The 21,255-nt window shown below is 37.8% G+C and overlaps 1 protein-coding gene across 5 annotated transcripts; it reads right to left on the bottom strand.

The window, feature by feature from the left end:
* Positions 1-1,246: 1,246 nt before the first annotated feature.
* On the bottom strand, positions 1,247-20,995 carry MACIR (macrophage immunometabolism regulator). Of its 5 annotated transcripts, none has more exons than XM_034960314.3 (3): positions 20,663-20,995; positions 13,605-13,694; positions 1,247-3,720 (listed from the first exon to the last, which is right to left on the bottom strand). In XM_034960314.3, the coding sequence occupies exon 3, from the start codon at positions 3,695-3,697 to the stop codon at positions 3,077-3,079; it is 621 nt and encodes a 206-aa protein (XP_034816205.1). In that variant the 5' UTR covers positions 3,698-3,720; positions 13,605-13,694; positions 20,663-20,995; the 3' UTR covers positions 1,247-3,076. The 5 variants fall into 5 exon arrangements, with proteins under 5 accessions (XP_034816205.1, XP_008951927.1, XP_008951930.1 ...); XM_008953679.4 differs by lacking the exon at positions 20,663-20,995 and adding an exon at positions 20,373-20,650; XM_008953682.5 differs by lacking the exon at positions 20,663-20,995 and adding an exon at positions 20,378-20,650.
* Positions 20,996-21,255: the final 260 nt, after the last annotated feature.

The following is a 21,255-nucleotide window of genomic DNA, read 5'->3' as shown; positions in this document are numbered from 1 at the left end:
ATATATGCTAGAATAAAAAACTAATAAAAAATAGGTTGCTTAAGATTTGAAGAAATATTTTCTTTAGTGGAAGACTTATTTGCCTCTAAAACTTAACTCAGAATCCTCAAAAAGCTTCTCAAACCTCAAATATTGAAATCACTTAAATAAAGTATCCCAGGGAAGGAAAAAGACACAGTGATCACAGACGGGCATTATAGGGCATAAGAAGCAATGGACAGGACATGATGGCTCTGGAACAATAGCCCAGCTTGGCTGGAGTCTAGAAGATCTGGGGGTTCTGAACTGGTTTTTACATGTTAAATCCATCCCCATAGAGCCTCTTCTTCCATGACTACTGACTATGGGAGCCCTGCACCCAGAGGTGTAAAATGCAACCAAATGGAAGTCAGAAGAGCAAAAGAAGCTCACCTCAGATTGAGGCAAGGAATGAAATTTTACTGCAACTTTATGCATCATCTGAGCTTCAAACAAATGGTACTTTTGCAAAAGAAGAAAAAAATTAAAGTTATATAGTGCTGCAATGTTTAAGGGCAAGAACAGTAAGATAATATCATCAGGTATATTCTGGCCAAGTGTGCCCTATTTAGTATGGAATATTAAATTGAATAAAAAATGAAAAAGTTAAAAAATAGAAACCATGTCAAAAGGGATTGTTTTTCAACTAAAAGAGATCCAGCCTATGCTTTTTTTAAAAAAATTGGTTCTTACCTACCATAGGCTACAATTCCATGGGGTGCAGAGAAAGTAAGACTGAACTAATAAAGGGGTTCTGCAAACACATTGTGAAAATTACTGACCTAGAGTTTTGAAACTTTCTTTCTAGAAAACCAAATTTAAAATTATATATCTTTACTAATCAAAAAAGAGTAAGTATGCCATATCTTATACAATTAACCCCCCCTATTTTTGCCACAGAGTTTCACCTGTCTTTCAGGAAAAAACAAAACAAAACAAAAAAAGCTACAAATTTTTATTTAGCTATTATTAAGAAACTTAGGCACACGGACAGAACAGGTCTCATAGGTAACCAGTTGTGTTTCCTAATAGGGTGAATACATATCATTGCCATGAATACATCTTTTATCATAAAATGCCAATGAGCATCAAAAATAAATGGTTTGATTGTTGTTGTCACTGTTTTGTTTAAGAAAAATAGGGCCTTAAAATAAGTGCTTCAGTGGAATTCTTGAACAGTAAGTAGCCTGTTGATGGTGGACCTAGTTTAAAGCACCACACAACAATGTGTGTTTACATCACCCCTTTATTTCATAGTTAGAAATAATACAGTTCCACAGGGTAAATTGTCAATAAATAATGGTGTTTAATCATTAAACGTAAAAATCCCACTCTTTGGCATCTGACAGGATTCTATTTCTTGTCAAACTAATGACTGTATAGATATAGCTAATCTTAGTGATCATTCGTCAATACAATATGTTACAAAGGTGCAATTTACTTTAAAATATACAACAGCGAAACATTTCCAGCCCAACGAGAAATCTGATCAACTCAGTAAGATATGGGCCAACTTCCCCAAGGCTCTTTCACGTAGTTTGCCTTAATGAAAGTGTAATAAACGTTGATTAAGAGTTCCTAGGGTTTTCTAATACTTACTTTGCTCTAAATAGAGTTTGCCATTCATTCTGGCTAAAGAAAAATCACAATTGCACCAGGAATGACCCACTCATTAATTAAAAGGTGTTCTTATTTTATAAGCAAGATTGCTAATACCTAAGAAACTCACAGACCCCAAAATAAAAAGCAGTTCTGTGCTGCCAGAAATCCCAATTCAGTAATAAATTGCACCTTTAAGAGTCAAAAATGGGGGGAAAAAGAAATAGAACGTTTACAAAAGGTAAGTTACATACATTTTTTTTTCAAAATATATTCAAGAATAGTTGAGCTGTATTTGTTACTAAACCCAGGGCATTATTTCTTTAGCAACAAATTAAACCAGTGCAATTGACATAAATTGTTAAGTAATCCAGGATTAACCCATTAAAACAGTAGAAGCACGTTAGGCTCCTACACTAATCCTAGAAACTGGAATTTCAGTGAGTGCTTGTGTTACACAGAACTAAAACTGCAATGACCTGATGCCATGCTGAATGGTATCACTTCATACTTAGTTTAATCATTCGATAGTACAAATCATGAGTTCCTCTATTAAACTATTATTCACTTACAGAAAATTCAGATGCAAATAGTATTATGCCTATAATCCACAATTAAAAGAATCCTTTCCCATTTAAAGTTCCAGGTGAATTTTAAGTTAGAAAATAAGCACTAAGGAGAGTTTTTTCAACTTATGAAAACGTCATATTGGAAACTTTCTGGAAAAGCTTCCCCCGCCCACCCATTGTAAAATAAATACTTTGTATCCCAAATTTAATTTTATTAAGACACACTTTAATAACGCTATAAAGAAATATTTTACAGCCATAGAGATCAATAACTTTCCATGCGGAAATAAAAAATTCATTGCTCAATAACATTATTGAGGCAAGTGAAGAAAGATTACTCTCTTGTCAATCTGAAATGTTAATTTTTTCAGTGCAAAACCAGTTATAAAATATTTAAACTCAATATTTAAAAATAAAAAGTGGTCCAATTCAGCAATGTTCAAGTTCTAAATTTCATAAAACAAATCATTACATACATTTTATAGTAAAATACAGAGATTCAAGAAGTACTTGAGTACTTAAGATATAAATTTCTAATGAATCATATCAAGTCAGCAACAACCAAGCATGTAACATTCCCAATTTGAGTGTCAGAATCATAAAGATGAAATTACTGTACCAAAGCCTTTTTTTCCTAGCTAAAAAGCTATACAAACTAACAGTCAACATTCTGTTTTCTTTGCAGTTGCGTGCTCTAGAATGATATCCCCCCCAAGTACCTGTGATTTCATTCCTGTATTCAAATTTGACCCAAACAATTTTTATGTTCCAGGAACACTTAGCTGATATAACCATCTATAGTGTGAAGAGTCATGTACAGAGTACAGCAGTGGGTTTTTTCTAGCCAAGCGTAGGCTGACCTAAATTGGTTTAAGCTCTCTCCAAGTCATTCATGTATTATTCCTAGCAAACACACGGTCCCCTCGGAGGGTTAGGTGTTGAAGCTGGTACTGTAGCACTTCTGTGTCAGCTGGCTCCTTGATCATTTTATCTAGATTGAGGTAGTCCAGAGATTTGGAGTGAGCCCTCTTACCTTTAAGAAGACAAAGAGGCAGAGGCCCATGGAGGGCCTTATAAGGTTCATAAGGTAAAGATTTAGTGCACTTGTCTCCTGAGCTTGGCATCCGCCTTCGCCTCCTGCCATTGACAGCTGGAATCTCGTATGGCTGGTAGTACCTACTTCTGGTTTTATACAAACGAGAGGAACGGGCAAGTCCTGCATCTAGCTGTTTGGAGCGTAAGGATGGCATGGCTTCTGCCTTGCTCTCTTCACCTCCTGTGCACTTCTGAGCTAACTTCAGGAGTTCCTCGCCAGTCGTGAAGCCAACCAAATAGTTAGAGTCCATGTGTAGGATCTGGTAGCCTGACACGGTCCTCCGCATCGGGGAGCAGGGTGTGCTGGAGCAGCGGGGCTTCTCTGCCTCCGCCTTTCCCGGGGAGTTGGCCTCAGCCCCAGGGAAGGGCAGGGTGGTCAGGGTACTTCTAGACTCTCCATTAATATCGACTTCCATTTTAAGCACCAGTCTGCACAATCCTAAAATTAAACAGACTTAGATTAGAAGAATATAATGCACAGAGACTTGGGCCAGGCCAGGTCCTTTTAGAAGGCTCAGGGAGCATGAAGTAACACTTGCCTGAAAGACAGTCAATGTACCACTGACATGTAACTATGTCTACTAAACGTTTCAGAGCGGGCATGAAATGACAATACCTCTCTGCCTTTAAGAACTGAAAGGCAAGTTAAATTAAAGTCTGATATACTACCAAAAAGTTCAGATGGAGAAGCAAACAGAAAACAACAACAACAATACTTCTCTAAATTCCGCACTCTATTCAATCACATAAAGTTTATTCCTTAATGCAATATCAAGCGAGTCAAATACAGATCTCAGCATTAAGCAAATGAAAGCCATCATACATAGTTTCATAAGAACACACAAAATATTTCTGGCTTGAAAGTTAAATTTTTCCATTATTTAATTTAAAGTAAGTGCTTAGCTCTTGACACCTGCAATTCTTTTCAATTTGTCTTTAAGGAACATATAATAAAGTTGATTGAGCTGATGAATTTCTGCAAGGAATCCAATTTAGACCTAAAAAACTATTCTTAGAGTATGAGGAGTCTTAGGGGAAGGTTCCCCCAAACCTTGTAAATGTTCTTCCTTCCATATCCCCAATGAATTAAAGAATATCATTTTGTAGTTTAAAAGTAATCCTAAATCCAATATATCACATAATTTTTAATACTAAAAATGTATAAAACATCAGATGTCATTTTAATTGACTACTTAATCATAAAATACACCACAGGCTTGACATTCTGTTTTTCAATACCCAAGATGTTGTACTTTTCAATAGTTTCATAAATGGCAGAATAATTCACAATGAATAGTAATATTGTTCCTTACGATTATTACATTACATAGTTTGGAAAGCTCCATTGACAAGAAATAGAACAAATGGCGGCTAGGTTCCTGAAAGCTACAGATAGATCAAATTTGGGAAGCTAAAATACTAAGGGAAATAGTGACAGTTTCATTTCTGAGAAACTATTTGTACTTGCTTTTTAATTGGAAGTAGATAACACGGTTTTAAGTATCTCAGCTTGCTAATCAAAATGACATCAACTGATTTTAAGATGAAAAATTTACTTAAAAATTAAATAACTCTTACGAATCTTCTCACTAGACAAATAACCACTTCCTATTGAAGTATTTCTTAAAGTTTGGGTATTCATTTAAAATCCAAGCAATTAGAAAGCTTTAAAAAAAAAAAAAACAGCACTTTATTCCACCACATGCATGTTCTAATTTCCTTCATTAGAAGATTGTGAAGTTACCAGATACCACGCTGTCCTTCCTATGATCCCCACTGAAAACAAACATTTATTACAATATTTGAGATAAAGCAAATGCCAAAGGATCTATATAGTATTACTCACTATTTATTCTCAACCTTAGACTATTTCCCATTTTTATTTCACCAAAATACTCTAGTCCCTGAACCCTTTTAGATTTAAAGTAATCAGCTTTATTATATTTTTAATGTAAATATTTTTATTTATATTATTTATATAAAATAAATTATATTTGAGGAATTTATTTCTCTGTTGATAGTACTGGAATATCAGGTGACTACCAGCTACTCTGATATGCATATAAGACTTCTTAGCTAATAAACTTTAGAGAGCCATATGAAGCCTCAACAAATTTTTATGCTAAACAAACAAATATTTACTCAGAGTCGAATGACAAATTTATCCTTCCTTTCTCACTAATTTTGTAACCCAGAAAGAATGCAAGAGGACATAGCCAAGGCCTCCAACCTACGTAACCTGACTGGCAGCTACAGGTAGTAGCTGTTTCTCTGATATTTCATCCTGAAAAGGAAAGGAGGGTCAATGAGGCAAAAAAAATAACCAGGGCCATTGAGGAAAGGGCACACACTCACACCAAGACTGGGCACCACACTCAAGGAGAGTCACCAAGGCAGTGACACTCAAGCAGTCTGTCTACTCTGAGACTCTGGTCTAGGTCTCTTTCAAATCTGGCACTCCGTGACAACTCATGGAGTCCCACCACGCAGCTTACTGCATTCTCATTTAGTATATTACAAATTTCTTTAAATCTATGACTTCAGACCCCACACATTCCAAACTGGGTAATAATTCATACAGAGGTGAGGCTAAAATTCATCTTTTTTGTCTACGAGGGAAAAAATTTGCTAAGTAAGTTAATAATGCACAAAGTTACAGTAAAGAGGAGGAGGCACAGGCTTCTGAGGGCAACAGAATCATCAAAAGTTTTTCCCCATACTAAGCCAATCCTGCTGCATCAAGGTAAACTGTCAGAAATTCTGAGAATCCTTGGGGGTTGAAGATAAAGCCTAGAAGGAGACAACGGTTTAGAGAAATAGGCAGAAATAATATATTAGCTAGAAAACACCTGGAAGTACCTGCAAAATTAGAAATGTGAAGACTTGTGTAAAGGTCAAAATCTGATTTGATAAGAAATAGACACTATTGTTAGACGAGTAACTCATCAGTTAAGTTTCCAACAGCCAATAACACCATAAAAAAAAAAATCAATTGGCTTGGGAAGAGAACAATCCAAACAGGATCTTCACACATCAATCTGGTAGACAATGATTTAACCTAGGTTGTTAAGTAGAAGATACAGATGTGGTTTAAGAGCTCTGGAAATTTCAACCAGGCAGTCTGGTGTATGAAATCTACCATATTTTACTGAGGTAGACAAAACATTCACTATGGAAAACAGAATCTAACCAGAAAGTGGAAGGAATAAGCATTTCTAATATCCTCCAACACAAATACTCAATGGAGCAACTAAAGCCAATGCAAAACAGGTCAGTATTCTAGGGAGAGTCCTGCGGGAGAGTCTCAAGGCGCAGGAACATGAAAAGGCTGACTTTAAATATATATAGCTGCTATCTGCTGAACTTCTGATGAGCAATTCTCAGAGCTGGAAAACTGTTTGCACTTTTTGGCTATCAAACATCAGTATTTTTGCTCCAAACTACAAATAGTGTATTCTCAAAACTAACAGCTCATTGGGTGGTTCATTGGTCTCTGCAATATACTGCCACACGTACAAGAACAACTTCAGGTCTCGATATTCACGTAGGAACATGAACGCTGGAAACAAGACTCTCACAAACGGCTTCTGTTTTTCTAAAGGATTCGTTTTACTTATATATTGCCGTTCTACACACATCTACTGTGCTGCACCAAGAAAGCTAGGTAGAGGCTGGATTTCAGAAAAGACAGCCCTCAATGTCAAATATTTCATTTGTAGTTGGGCTGAATGCTGAATAAGCAGCATACCTCCCATTCTTCTGTGTGACAGAAAACAAAACTTCTTATGCTACTACATTCCTGAGAATTTCTTGACTAGATTTAAATATTGAAGCAAGATCCTGAGAACAGTTACAGAATCAACTTGCTCAGGTTATTTTTACAATGGGCAGAAACTCTTTAGACACTGTCCCATCTGCAGAGGAAGAAGTCTGGGTACCTCCTAACTCCAGAATTCTGGAAAAAAAAAAAGACACTAAAGACAGTAAAAACTGAACAGTCTCAAAGTCAACCTATCTTGATATACAGATGTCCAACATTTTCCACAGCAAAATTTCTTACTGAAAGACATTCATCAGGAAACTCAGCTATGGTGACTATAACTAGAGATGGCCTGTGTTTAGCAGTATATTCTTCAGATTTTACCATGAAAAAAACTGCTTACAGACTTGTTATTTTTAATAAGCCTATGCATGACTCAGCATTTTGTTTCATATTGTCAAATAAACCTTGTATCCAAAAAGCTTGCTGCCAAGATAAACAATTACAAAGCACTCTCACAAATTACCACTACAGGTACCATGCAACAGGTGCCACACTTCCCACTACATCAATAAGAATAACCTGTGAGTCAAGAAATCAGGTCTAATGCCAACTGCTTCATTCCAGAGCACTAAAACCCAGAGATCAAAGATACCTTTCTTGCTTCCATTAATGCCTTTCATATATAATTTAAAGCAAAAATAGACTGTAAATAGAAAATAGAAAAAGTATTAATTTTATAATTACAGAAGCAGCAAAATGTGGAGAGAAGAAGCTAAAACAGAAAATGAAACAAGAATAGAAAAGTCAACTTGTAATTGAACAATGCTTTTGAAATTGAGCTTCTTAAAAAGTACCAGGAACAATACAATTTTTCAAATGACACCTAAGGTCTTCAATATCTAATTCCCTCACAATCCAACCAGTAACAATAGCACCAATGTATTTATAAAACATGAAAGATTTGGCAACGTTTATAGATGCTTCTATATTGCTGAAATTTATGTGGATCCAACTAGATGACATCAGACAAAGGTAACAATAATTCTTAAAAAATGTACACAGTACATTTTTAAAGCATTGGGTACAGAATGAAATTGTAAATTTTGGCTAAAACTAAAGCAAATAGGTCCAAATCACAACACATGTATAGGAGAACCTGGTGCACCAGGATAAGCACGTTCAAAAGCCTGTAACCCTTATAGAATCTGCATAGGTCTGAATACTCTCTGAGAGGCCAAACCTAAATTTGGGGCATAAATACCAATACTTTGAAAATATAACCTAAATGCCCTTGGCTCCTTAGACCAGCTTTGAAAACAGGTGGTAAATCTGACAAATGGTATAGAAAGAATTCTTTTTGAGAAACACCGTATCCTAATACCTGTATTTCATTTAAGAAACTCAAAAAATTAATTGCTTCATTAGCTTTCCTATATATAGAGTTCATTTATACATCAGCAGCATGCCTGTTAAAAAAAATTCCAACTCCCCAAACCTTTAGCTGAGATGTCAAAGGCATGAAATTCTATTTATACTCATTCCGCCAAGTTTAATATTGCTCTTTTTTGCTGTCTTCTCTTAAAACACCTTTATTTTTCTCTATTACAGACTGAATTAGTTTATCAAACATATTTTTCATGATAGGAGGGATATGGTAAAGGTAGGGTACAATGTAATTCTCACGGAGAGAAAGAAAAGCAAAGGTTCCAAAAAGCTGAGAATGTGACTTAACACCAAGATACATCCAGATATTGCCCACAGTCAGCTCCTATGCTATAGGGTGTCTGAGTCAGTGACACACTCCTAGAAACAAAAATTATTTCACTAGGCTCTAAGCCTGGGGCACCATCCTACTTGCTAATTTCTTTAACCATACACAGAGATATCTCAAAGAGGTCTTAGAGTCCATGAACATTTTTTATAACCACCTTTCCCTTCCAGAAGATACTTTCTATCTTTTTCTTACCTCAATAACCTGCTCAAGTGATTGTTTTTCCTTGTTATTGTTTTGAAACCGATAAAAGCAATGCATGCAAACTGAAAGCTCTCCAGTCCAAATAATTCATATTGATGTACTATAAATGGCAAAATCATTCTTCATCCCCTACCAATGCCGGACATAACTTGAGGAAACCCCTATTAATATTTTGGTATATCCTTCCTTTTTCCGCGTATTTACAAATGTAAGAGTGAGTGATTACTTCTTTCTACAATGAAAACATGCAAGAGTACACATAGACACACATGAATATTTCTGCAGGAAATTCCAGAAGTAAAAATGCTGAGTCAAAGAACATGTACTTTTTAGATTTTTATAGCAAGCACCACAAAACCTTATTAATAATGTTTCTGGTTTTTATATGGATATTCTTTTATATAACTAAAAATTAATGTAAACACTTTTAAAGAGTATCATCTATACACTCACCAGAACAGTGCCTGTTTCTCCTCTTATTGCTTAGAAATAGGAATTATCAAAAGAAGAAAGGAGATGATGTACTTCCTTTTGTTTGATGTGTTTGATTTTTCCAAGAAGAAAAAGATAAATGAAAGGGACATGACTGCCATTCTTTGACCTCAAATCTCCTGATATTATTCTCACTTAAAACACTTAGACACCTCTTTAAAGAAATTTACAAACTAAATGTAAACTTTCCTTCAAAAAAGGGAAGATAACATTTCATTCATTTTTATATATTACAAAAATATATACAGTGTATATTTCAAAAGCATTAGGTACAGCATTCAATACCCCAATACCAGTATTCTGGCTGAGACTAAAGCAAACAGGTCCAAACCATAACACACGTGAGTGGAACCCCGTGCACCAAGAAGAACAGTCAAGAGAGTAGACCTGTATAAAATCTGCACAGCTTTGAACACTCTTCAAGAGGCCAAGCTTCCTATCTATTTGGCACAAAGAGCAACATTTTGAAAATATGATCTAGATGCCTTAGCTCCTTAGACCAGCTCTGAAAATAGCTAATAAATTTCAGAACTGCTATACGAAGAATTCTTTTTGAAATTGCATTCTGAGAATTTTTAAAAATAAGATTATAAAAAAAAATTCACTCCCAGTAATCAAAACACTGCTCCATATGCTTTCACTGTTTTTTTTAGCAACATACAGCAATACCATATAAGAGAAAACAGATATCAACATAACCATTTTAAATATGCAGAATAAAAATGTCATCATGTTAAGAAAATCCTTTTCAAGAAGTACTTGAATCAAACCATTTCTTATAGAGCCATTTTTGGGGAAACAGGGTCTCCTAAGCATGGCTAATACGAGTCTAGTGATATCATGATATCTAGAGCCACCTATTTTTGTGTTTTTTGTTTGTTTGTTTGTTTAGACACAGGGTCTTGCTCTGTCACCCATGCTGGAGTGCAGTAGGGCAATGATAGCTCACTGCAGCCTCAAACTCCTGGGCTCAAGCGATCCTCCCACGTCAGCCTCCCAAGTAGCTGGGACATAGGTGTGCATCACCACATCTGGTTAATTATTTCTTTTATACTTTTAGAGATGAGGTCTCACTATTTTGTCCAGGCTGGTCTCAAGCAATCCTCCCTCCTTAATGTCCCAAGTAGCTAGAGTTACAGGTGCGAGCCACCACCCCTGGCTAGAGTGATATAGTTTTAATGCCAGAATCATCTTGGACATAACCTACCTGGAACATCTACCTTGAAATATAGAGAAGACACTGAAACCACCAAGACAGGGTCCTGCCCAGAGCCACATAGGTAGTCAATGCCCATAATTACAACCCAGGCCCCTGGCTCCAAGTCCATGTTGTGCTTCTAGCATGTGGTTCCCAAACTTGTCTACACCAGAATCATGCAAGGAGTTTCAAAAACTGCTGATGTCTGTTTTCCATCCCAGATTTGTGATTTAACTGATCTGGGGTGTAGCCTGGGTTCTGCAATTTGTAAAAGATTCCCAGGTGATTCTAATATGCATATAGGTTTGGGAACTTGTCAGACAGAACTTATCAGATAGAAGAGTTTCACTCTTTTAAGTCCCTGCTTTGTTTTTAATCAGTAATTACTGTATAGTCATGTTGGTGAACATAATTTTTGGCTGCTTATAATTGCTGACAACCTACCCCTAGGCCTTCTAATTTACTGTTCCTAATCCTCTGTAGGCTGGAAATATCTGCTAAGCAAACGTGTTAAAACTGCATATAAAATAAAAATAAATCTGTGCTGAATGAGAATCGGGCTCCTTCATCTGCACACACTTTGGCGTAGTTATTTTAGCTACTTAGAAGCCTTTGTCAGGTGCAGCTACTTTAGAGAACAGTTTGGCATTTACTTATAAAATTGAATAAATGTTCATTAAACAACACAGCCACCATACTCATAGATATCTAACCCAAGAAAAACGAAAATACACGTCCATACAAACACCTGAATGTGAATATTTATGACAGCTTCATTCACAAACACCGAAACTGGAAACAATCCAAATATCCATCAACAGGGAAAGAGATAAACAAACTGCAGTCCATCCCTACAATGGATACCACTCAGCAATGAAGTGGAACAATCTGGGGAAACACTAAGTGAAAGAAGCAGATATTACACCTATATACTACATGTTTCTACTTACGTGGCATTCTGGAAAAGGCAAAACTATTGGCCAGAATCAATCATTAATTGCCAAGGCCTAGGGTGGGGAGTGGGGATAACTACAAAGGGGAAAAAGGGAATTTTGGGGGGGTGATGAAAATGTTCTATTTATTGACTGTAGTGGTCATTACATAATTGGATATATTTGTCAAAATGCATCAAACCGTACACTTTAAAAGGATGGATTTTACTAAGTTATAATAAACCTGACATTAAAAATAAATGAACTCTTTGTCACATATTTCCACTTTTCAGATGGTCCTCCAAATTTTAAATTTTTTTGTACCGTATAATTTTGCAATCAAAAGGAATCTTAATAGTTGCCCAGTGTATGTTTGAACACCTGCAGTGACAGGTAACTCACTACCTCCCAAGATGACTCATTTCACCTTGTGCAGCTCTGCTAGAATGTCGATTTATTTACACATATATCTGTATGTACATGCATATATACAGTCAACCCTGTCTCCACGGGTTCTGCATCCATGGATTCAACCAACCACAGAGAGAAAATATTTGAAAAAGCAAAAAATTACATCTACACTGAATATGTATAGACTGTTTTCTTGTCACTATTCCCTAAATAATACAGTACAGCCACTATTTAACATTTACATTGTAATAGGTATTATAAGTAATCTACAGATTATTTAAAGTATACAAGAGGATGTGCATAGGTTATAGGCAAATACTATACCATTTTTGTATCAGGGACTTACATATCATCAGATTTTGGTACCTGGGGGAAGTCCTGGAACCAATCCCCCAAGGATGCCAAGGGACAACTGTATAAATATAGGTATATACAGAGATAGATGGATAGACATAGATACACATACATTCCTGTAGTTTCTACCCATTGCTCTAGTTTTGTGCTTTATTTCTATTAGCTGAGTCAGTGACCAGGCCACATTGTTTTTTATTCAATATCCTCTCCAAGTACTTTGTACTATGGTTTTCAAACTTCTTACTCTTTTCCTCAAAACTGAAAATTTTATGTTTCCAATTTTCCAATGTTCGAAAATGCATTTTCATAAATGTAATAGGTTTTATCTACTTAATGAGATTAAAGTATTTGTTTTTCCCTACCATTCCTTTGAATCATTCTGCTGCTGACTAGAAATTTAGAAATCACTTATTATGAAACTCTGCTTTCTCTAAGGATTATGACCTCTTGACATAATTCAAGGCAAGGATGCATAAAGATAATGGCCAAGTAGAATGACACACCAAAGCATGAAGTCACACTAATATAGTCTTGAGAATGCTAAAGAGCTACCATAGATCATTATGAATTTCTTTTTTCCCTTCAAAGACTTCGAGACACATGGACAACTATGTCAGCAAAGATATACAGATGACACACTGAAAAAAGACAACTAAAGGAAGAAAACAGCATTGCATATTTTTAACAGTTTAAATTCAGGGTGTGATAAAAAGAATGTCACATTTTCAGTGAACTGCTATATGACTAAGTGAAAATAATGCTCCTTTCAGACACCTGTTAGCTCATTCTTTATGTATGATAATATATAACCAGAATTTTTTGCAAATTATTTCAGCAATGTTTGGAGATTAATGTTTTTACTAAAATTTGCCCCAAATTGGAACAATTACCTCTAACTACTATACTTCGAAATATTATTTCATAAGATCTTTATGTTAAAGAAATTTAAAGGAAGGAAAACTTAGTCAAACATTTCAAATAAAATAATGTTTGCATATTGTAACAATAATTTCATTTCTCACCATTAAAAATTTGTAATTATAGCATACATATTTGCAATAATACACCAACATTTCACATTCACTTGATTAACTGACATTTCACATTCATTTGTTTATGTATGTAGTCTTTAAAAAACACATTATGGTATTGTGTTCATAAAACTGTTAACAAACGGAAAAAGCAAAATATAACTTACCAGACTAAATCCCAGAAGATGTCACTGTACAATTTCCAATGAGTCCCAAGGGAACACAGACATAATAATTTTTCTGTTCTACTCCAGGTACTAAACATGAAATACAAAAATAAACCTTTAATTTAACAAGTAACACAACTTATAACATGATATTAATTCTAACTGCAAAAGAGAATGAAACTAGCAGGAGGTAGTAACATCAAGTATAGGTTATATAGGACCCAATAATTAATTAATTCAATTGATGTTGAGTTTGTTCACCTAAATGCATCCTCAAACATTTTATCATGTGTATTTCTCTATACTGTGTTACTTAAATTCTACCTAGAGACTAGGAGTAGCTAACTGGGCTAAATAAAGAGACAAGAAAAAGTAAGGTAATAAGTATTGGTTTCACCATCCTAGTCCTATTCATGTGTTCAACTGATTCACAGTACTCTATGGAAAAAAAATAATGCTTAGGCTAGGATCAAAAGCACAGGCCATAGTTCCTAGCTCTGGCCTTGCTAAGAACTCTGCCTCTTGACCCTGCATAAATATCAATCTCTAAAATGTGGACCATAATAACCCCCCTTCCTCCCTAATACAGTTGTTAGATGGATCAAATGAAATGAGGTAGGTGAATGCTTTACATGCTGCAAAGCTCTTTACAATGTGTGATGCTATTATTATGCAATTAATTTTTGGTATCAACTCATTGTAGCCATAAAGCAGCAACAATGTAAATCTTTCATAAGACTGATGCGAGGCAAATGATTAGAAGTCTCTTGGATAACACAACAAAAAAAGAGAGTAACTGAAAAAGCACTTTTTTATAGTTACCACCTTACTTAAGGTTTCTAGCATCTCCTCTGTGCCTTCCCTCTCTTACCTGGGAAGTTAATGTGTAAGAGAATCTATCTTTATCTCCTACCTCCCTAGTTAATAGGGTTAATTTGCTGAGACGAGGAAAACCCTCCAAAGTCCTTTTCCACCTGTAAAAGTGTCTTTGGTTGTTGGTTTTCTGTTGGGTTAAACAACAGAAGCAGTTGGAGGGGTGTCAAATGAAGCGAGTAGATTCATTTTATCTATGTAGGTGCACAGAGCCCAAGAAGTGTCAACAGTACAATACCTTACCAAACAAAAGACAAACTGCAAGAAAAAAGGCAAGGAGTTTGTAACTTTATTACTTTCCTTACCAGTACAGGAGAGTTTTATCCAAAGGAAATAGATAATTACTGAGTTTAATATGTGCTTCTTTAGCTTGAGAAACTGGAAGGAGCCAATGCACCAACAACTGTCATTCCAAGAAACTAGCATGTTTATCAGCCTTTGCAACTTCTTCAGATGTAGATAACAGAAACACTCCCTTTCATGTCTTTTGCCACCAACTATTCTCAAATTGGGGAACCAAAAAATCTTGAAAAATAAGCCTTGATTCTACCCCACCAATGAAGCCTCTGGTTTTAACACACAGTAAGTTGTAACAAAAATTGTTACCTACAGACAAAATGTTTATTTAATACAATTATCCCAAAGAATTTCCCCAATACTAATAACATTCATCTGCATTTCTTATTTAATGGATTTTTAATGGGAAAGAGGAGTTCTAAAAACGAACATTTCTTTAGCATCTTCCTTATGTCAAAAGCGATATACAATTTATATCATTTAATCTTAACTACTCCATGAAGAAAATATTATTATCCCATTTTTAAAGTACTCTTTAGTAGTAGCCCTATTTTAAAGTACTCTTTTAAGTGATACTACATGAGAGTCAGAGCAGGAATTGGAACCCCAATTGGTCTGACTCCAAAGATCATTTACTTTACACTCTGGCCTCTGTTCAATGATAAGACGACATGTATAGCCTTTTACACAATAATCATGATCCCGCAAAATGTATATCAAGTAATTTCTATAAGTGAAATTCTACTTTAAGTGTATGGGTAGGCACTTTATCTAAAAGCTTTATTGCCTCATTTGTGAAATGGTTGGGGGAACTACTTAGCTGCATGGTTATTTCCAACTTGAAAAATATTAAGATTTGGTGGCACATCGTGGAAAGTCTTATACAAAATCCTTCTGAATCATGGACTCTTTCTCCTATGAGCTTCTATTTTCTAAAATCATAAATTATGCGACAGAAAAAAAGGTATCAACCAATACTGTCTGGTTATATGGTTGGATATCAAATACAATTATGTATTTCCCCTTTATTTCTCAAGACTACATCTATCACAAAGTGGGATAGATTTCATTTATACTTTTATAAATGTCAACTGAAAAACAAGCAGGAGGAACATTAGAAATATCTGAATGTCTTAATCCTAAAGAATAGTTTTGACAGTTTTAAATCTCATTCAAACTTTCATATAATTTGCCTCATGTATTTGGTGACATATTCTTCTTTTCAAGCTTTTAAATGCATTAGAAAAATATTTACACTTTCAAAGAGTTTCTTTTTCAACAGCAAAAGAAAGAAATCAACTAAAACTTTAGTCTGGATTTGAAAGCAGAGGAGCCTTAGAGACATTACCCAACTCTTGCACTGGAGCTGATGTGTAAATCTAGGAAAAGGTCGGTGATTTCATAGTAAACAAAGAGTAGTAACTGATTATTCCTATTATGCCAGTGCCAAGCCAAAAATAGAATATAAACACAATGTCCAAGGGAGCAACACAAGAAAAACCAAGGTGCAGGAGCTCCATTACATTCTCACTTTTTCTAATTTTGACTCTGCTTCCTGCTTTGTGGGAGGAGGAGGAAGAGCAGGAGGAGGAGGAGGAAGAGCAGGAGGAGGAGGAGGAAGAGCAGGAGGAGGAGGAGGAGAAGGTATACGGTGAAAAAGAGGGAAAAATAAATAAAAAGAACAAGACCAGAAACTAACTAGTATAAGATTATACCTTTTCTTTAAGACATAACCCATAAAGAAATCTACTACAAAATTACAGTAAGGGTTCTACCCCCATCTCCCACTTATAACAATTAAAAGATTGTAATATAAAAATTCCCAGAACATGTACCTTTCAAATAACACACATTTTTAGAATACTTTAAAAATCTATAATTCTCTAACGCTTGCAACTGATTTTGGCCAATGTTCTGAACACTGAAGGCTTGGAAAGATATCAACAGATTTCCTCTCCAAAACAGTCAGCAAGAGGAAAAGGAATCCATGGGAAATTCTTAGAAGATGGACTAAATGCTGCATAAAAACAAAGACTGAAGTAAATAGAGCAAAGGCTACAGGATATAATAAATGCTTCCAGTTATAAGAAGCTGAAACAGAATGCAGTGGGACATTATCCCATAAGCAATAAAAATAGGAAAAACCAAGCAGTGGCCAAGAGCTGCCCACAGACTTCTGGATAAGAAAGTCATGGGTGACTAAGCAAAAGACACCCAACATTTCACTGCAAGTGGAGCTTCTACAAATAGAAAAGTTTGCAAACATTAACTACCAAATGTATCGAATTTCTCAGGTGATAGTTATTATCACAGGTAAATAAGAATGCCTTTCAAAAGAAGAGTGACTATATATCTCAATTCATAGTTAATACCCTGGCATAATTATTGAAAGCAACCCCCTTTAACTCTCAAAAGTGTCTCAGTTTGGCTGTTTTAATTGTTATCCTACTCAAAAGCAACATGGAAAGGCAATGACTTTTTTAAAAAGGGAAACACCCTTCTGCTTGAACAGTGAATTCCCATACAGGTCTGAGTTCTTCTTCGGGTGTACCCACTTAGATATTCACTTATTCAGTCATTCAACAATGTTTCTTAAGTCTTATTATATATCCCCACACTATGCAGGCACTGGTGCACATATAAAGAGATGGCCTGAGACTGGGTCAGAGGGGAGGGCAGACATGGAAATAAATCCTTCTAATAACAGTAAACCTGAATGGCACTAGGAACCCAAAAAAGGGAGTGGCTTTCCCAAAAATATACAAAGCTCCATTTGGAAATGTTTATGTCCACACAAAATCCGTAAACACACAAAAAAGTCGTGAATCTCAAGCTTCAGCACAGATCACTAACAAAACAGCAGTAAGAAAAAATTTAACAACATTGATCACAAATCATAAGACTATAAATATGAGGAGCAGCACATAGCCCTTTCAAATACTGGTAAATAAAAATCACATTCATCATTAAAGTTTATATTACGAAAGGACAAATTTTAGGCAAAGAAATTGGTACAGTAGAAGTTGTGAGTTCTAATTCTAGCTATCAAAACATTTATTTTCATTTTTTTTCATGGCCCTAACCTGAAGCCCACCAAAACATTTTTAAGAAAGAAAGAAAAGAAAGAAAGAAAGAGAAAAAGAAAGAGAAACAGGTAGTATTTTCAGAGTGGCTATTTAAGAAGAGACCAATAATGGAGAAGCACTTGGAAAAAAAATCAATTTTTAAAAGTTCTTTCAAAATAGTGAAAATATTTTGTAACCACTAATCTCAAAGACCACTAAAAACAAGTAAAAGATGAACCAAAACATCTCTGGAGGAATATTAACTGAACACTAAGCAGAAATAAAATGGCTTAACTGTCAAAGTACAACACAACAATGAAAACAAAATGTTTAGCTTCACCTAGATGCTCATCTTAGAGGCTTCTTTCAAATATTCTTACTTTACCATTTGCAACTTGCAAAAACTAAGTCATCAATACTCTTTAAGAAGAGTTAACTAGGGTGTGACTTTTCTGAAACCATCCTTGACCTTACAAACAAACCATTAACCTTGCCAACTTTGTAAGATAACCCATAATTCGTTCAGTAAGACAAAAATGTGTTTCTCTTTCTAGTATCAGTTCTTTTAATAGCAATCCACCCCCTTAAAGTGTAGCACTCATTATCTTTCCATTTCTGCTAGTAAAAATTAAACCTAGGTTACTAATATCTTCTTATCACGTGGTGTCATCCTTCTACTTTTAGAAAAATACTCAGTTTCACTGCAAATATGACCGACAGTAAGTGGAACTAAAGGTCAACATGCAGCCTTTACAAGAAATTTGTCTCTTAGGAAGTACCATCAAAATGGGACAGGTGTACACTGTGGAATTGGCTAATCTTTGGGAAGGCTTAAAACCAGGTACTCATTTTGATAGGCTGGTGACAAAATCAAAGTTCTCTCTGGAGGAAAGGAGCTGATCCCCCACCTCACCCCCAGCTACAAATCAGCAAAGAAATTTTAAACCCTGTACATAAAGCTTTATTACTCTAACCATATTAAGTACTTTTGAGTTAATTTTATAATAGCTCTCTAAAATACACAGAAATATACAAAGAAAATAAGCAAATTCATTGACTGTTATATAATATCAATAAATATATCTTATACACTGAAATAATTACTAACACTTTCATTTGCAATTAAATAAACAGTTAGCAAAAGCATATTCTATACATCAATTATTATCAAATTAACAGGTCTCTGTATTCATTAACTCTTATATTCCATCCTGTTCATTTTACTTTTCAGTTTATAATGCATTCACAGTTACATAATTAAAACACTGAGGATTCTGTGACACATTCATTAAACTTAATAGTGTAATCATAAATCGCGGCCAAAAGCTTCTGCCGTACTAACCAATACTATATTTTGAAATGACTGGGAAAATAAACTTTGCAAAAGGGTCATTTCTACCTCTATAGTGTCAATCCAGCATTACAGGATTTGAGAAAATAAAACAACTAACAACCCTAAATTGTAGGTTGGCTCTTCGGAAAAAAAAAAAAAAAAGGAAAATGAGTCTAGTAACATCAGAAATATGCAAGAATTGTTCTTTCAGCTAGGAGCGGCAAGCACACTGTAAAATGCCTCCATTCTTCCTGCTCAAATAAAAAGTTCCCAGCTCCAGCTTTACCTGTGCACCACACACACACAAACACACACACACACACACACACACACGGAAATCTTGGTTCCACCCAAATCACTAACCCACCGGGTTGAAAACTGAGGTGGAAGGAGAGGCAGGGAGTCCCTAAGCGTGTGGAACACTAGCAAGGGGAAAAGGACGGGGCCATCATTCCCTTCGCGTTCCCATCTCCTTTCTGGCGGAGACCTGCAGATTCCACCACTAGAGAGAGTTTGGCAGCTTCACAATGGGGCCGCGTTGCTGGAGGTCTGACTGCCACCCGTCTCGAAACCCCTCTCCTCCGCTTCCCACCTGCCCCAAAGTCCACCCGCGACAGGTGGGGCGAGGGCGGCAATGCCCGACGACATCTGCCGCTTAAGCTTCTGGCTCGGACCGGGCCCCAATCCACACGCGCGCACACGGCCACAGCCGGCCAGTCCACCCCCACTGCACCGGCAGACACTCGGAGGGCGCGGGCGGCCTCGCACGCGGGTTGCAACCAGGACGAGGAGGGTCGGCGAGATCAGACCGCCGGGGCTCGCCCTCAGGTGCTATCTGACCCGGGCAGTCGCACCCTGAGCGCGGCCGGGCACGCAGCCAAAGGTGCCGCCGGCCGGGGAAAGCTACTTCTCAATGGGGCCTCCAGGCCCGCTGCCCCGCGGTGCGGGAACAGCGGCCAAGGGAGGGAGCGAGCGAGCGTGCGCGCCAACGCGCCCCGACTTCCGCACCGCGGCACCGCGGGAGAGGCGCTCCGGGTCGCCGAGTCCCCGCACCTCCCCAGCGAGCGCACGACGCGCGCACACGGGGGCGCACGCCCCCGCACACTCACACGCGCTGCACACTCACGGCGTCTGCGGCCCCACCCCTGTGCCAGGGAACCGCAAGCTCCCCGCACCCCGCGCGGGCCCCACCCAGTTTACCAGACCCCAGTCCCCTTTGGGTGCCTGGGAACAGGTCCACCAAGGCCAAGGGACGCTGGGGCCGCCCCGCCGCCCATCGCAGAAGCTGGTCCGGCCGGGTTTCCCCAGCACCGCAGGCATCATGCGCCCGGCCCAGACACGAGGCGGAGAGGAAGGGGCGGCGCCGCGATTGGGGCTGGCACTGGGGATCGGAGCCTGGGGCAAACCCACTCCCCCAAGCCCCCCATAACCACCACCTTTTCTGCAGCACAAAAGGTTACAGACGGAGCCGTCGTCCCCGTGCAACCTACCGATGGCCCAGGGCTCCGCTGCCTCCGCCGTGCCCGGGGCTGCGGAGCGGGAGACAGGGGCGGGAGAGGCGCAGGACTGCGGCGCCGAGATCCGGGCAGAGGCCGCCAGCCGAGCCAGCCGGGTACCCTCTCCTCTCCCACCGCGCTCGGCGCCAGCTACCGCCCTGCTTAGTCCCCGCCCCCTCCTCCGCCTCCTCCTCCGCCTCCTCCTCCGCCCGCCTTCCCGCCTCCTCCCTCTGGCTGCAGAGGCGCACCCCGTCAGCGCTGAGCCCGCCTCCTGCGACCAGCTCTCAGACACCCGGAGGAAGGGCGGGCCGGCTGGCTGGAGAAAGGCGCTAAGAGGCCAGAAGAAGTTGGCGGGGGTGGGCGGGGTTGTTGACTGGTGGTGGGGAGGAGGAGTCGCAACACCCGCTCTCTAGTCTAAACCCAGCACTCCAACTAAAGAGCTCCAACTTGCGGACCTGGGAACACTCCGGCTTCCTCAGTTAAGTGGTGTGCTGATATTTGTCACTTGTGAGTCTCTGCTTAAAGGGCTCAGCACTGAGCAAAAGTACAGAAAACTAGAAGGCCATGAAATTAAAAATTATAGGATC

This window comes from Pan paniscus, chromosome 4 (genome assembly GCF_029289425.2).
Source record: "Pan paniscus chromosome 4, NHGRI_mPanPan1-v2.0_pri, whole genome shotgun sequence".
NCBI classification, from domain to species: domain Eukaryota; kingdom Metazoa; phylum Chordata; class Mammalia; order Primates; family Hominidae; genus Pan; species Pan paniscus.
The sequence above is the reverse complement of the archived record's forward strand: the minus strand, read 5'-3'. Positions and strand labels throughout refer to the sequence as shown.

Bases quoted from the DNA above. Each gene is read 5' to 3' on its own strand.
- MACIR (XM_034960314.3), bottom strand. From the start codon at position 3,697: ATGGAAGTCGATATTAATGGAGAGTCTAGAAGTACCCTGACCACCCTG.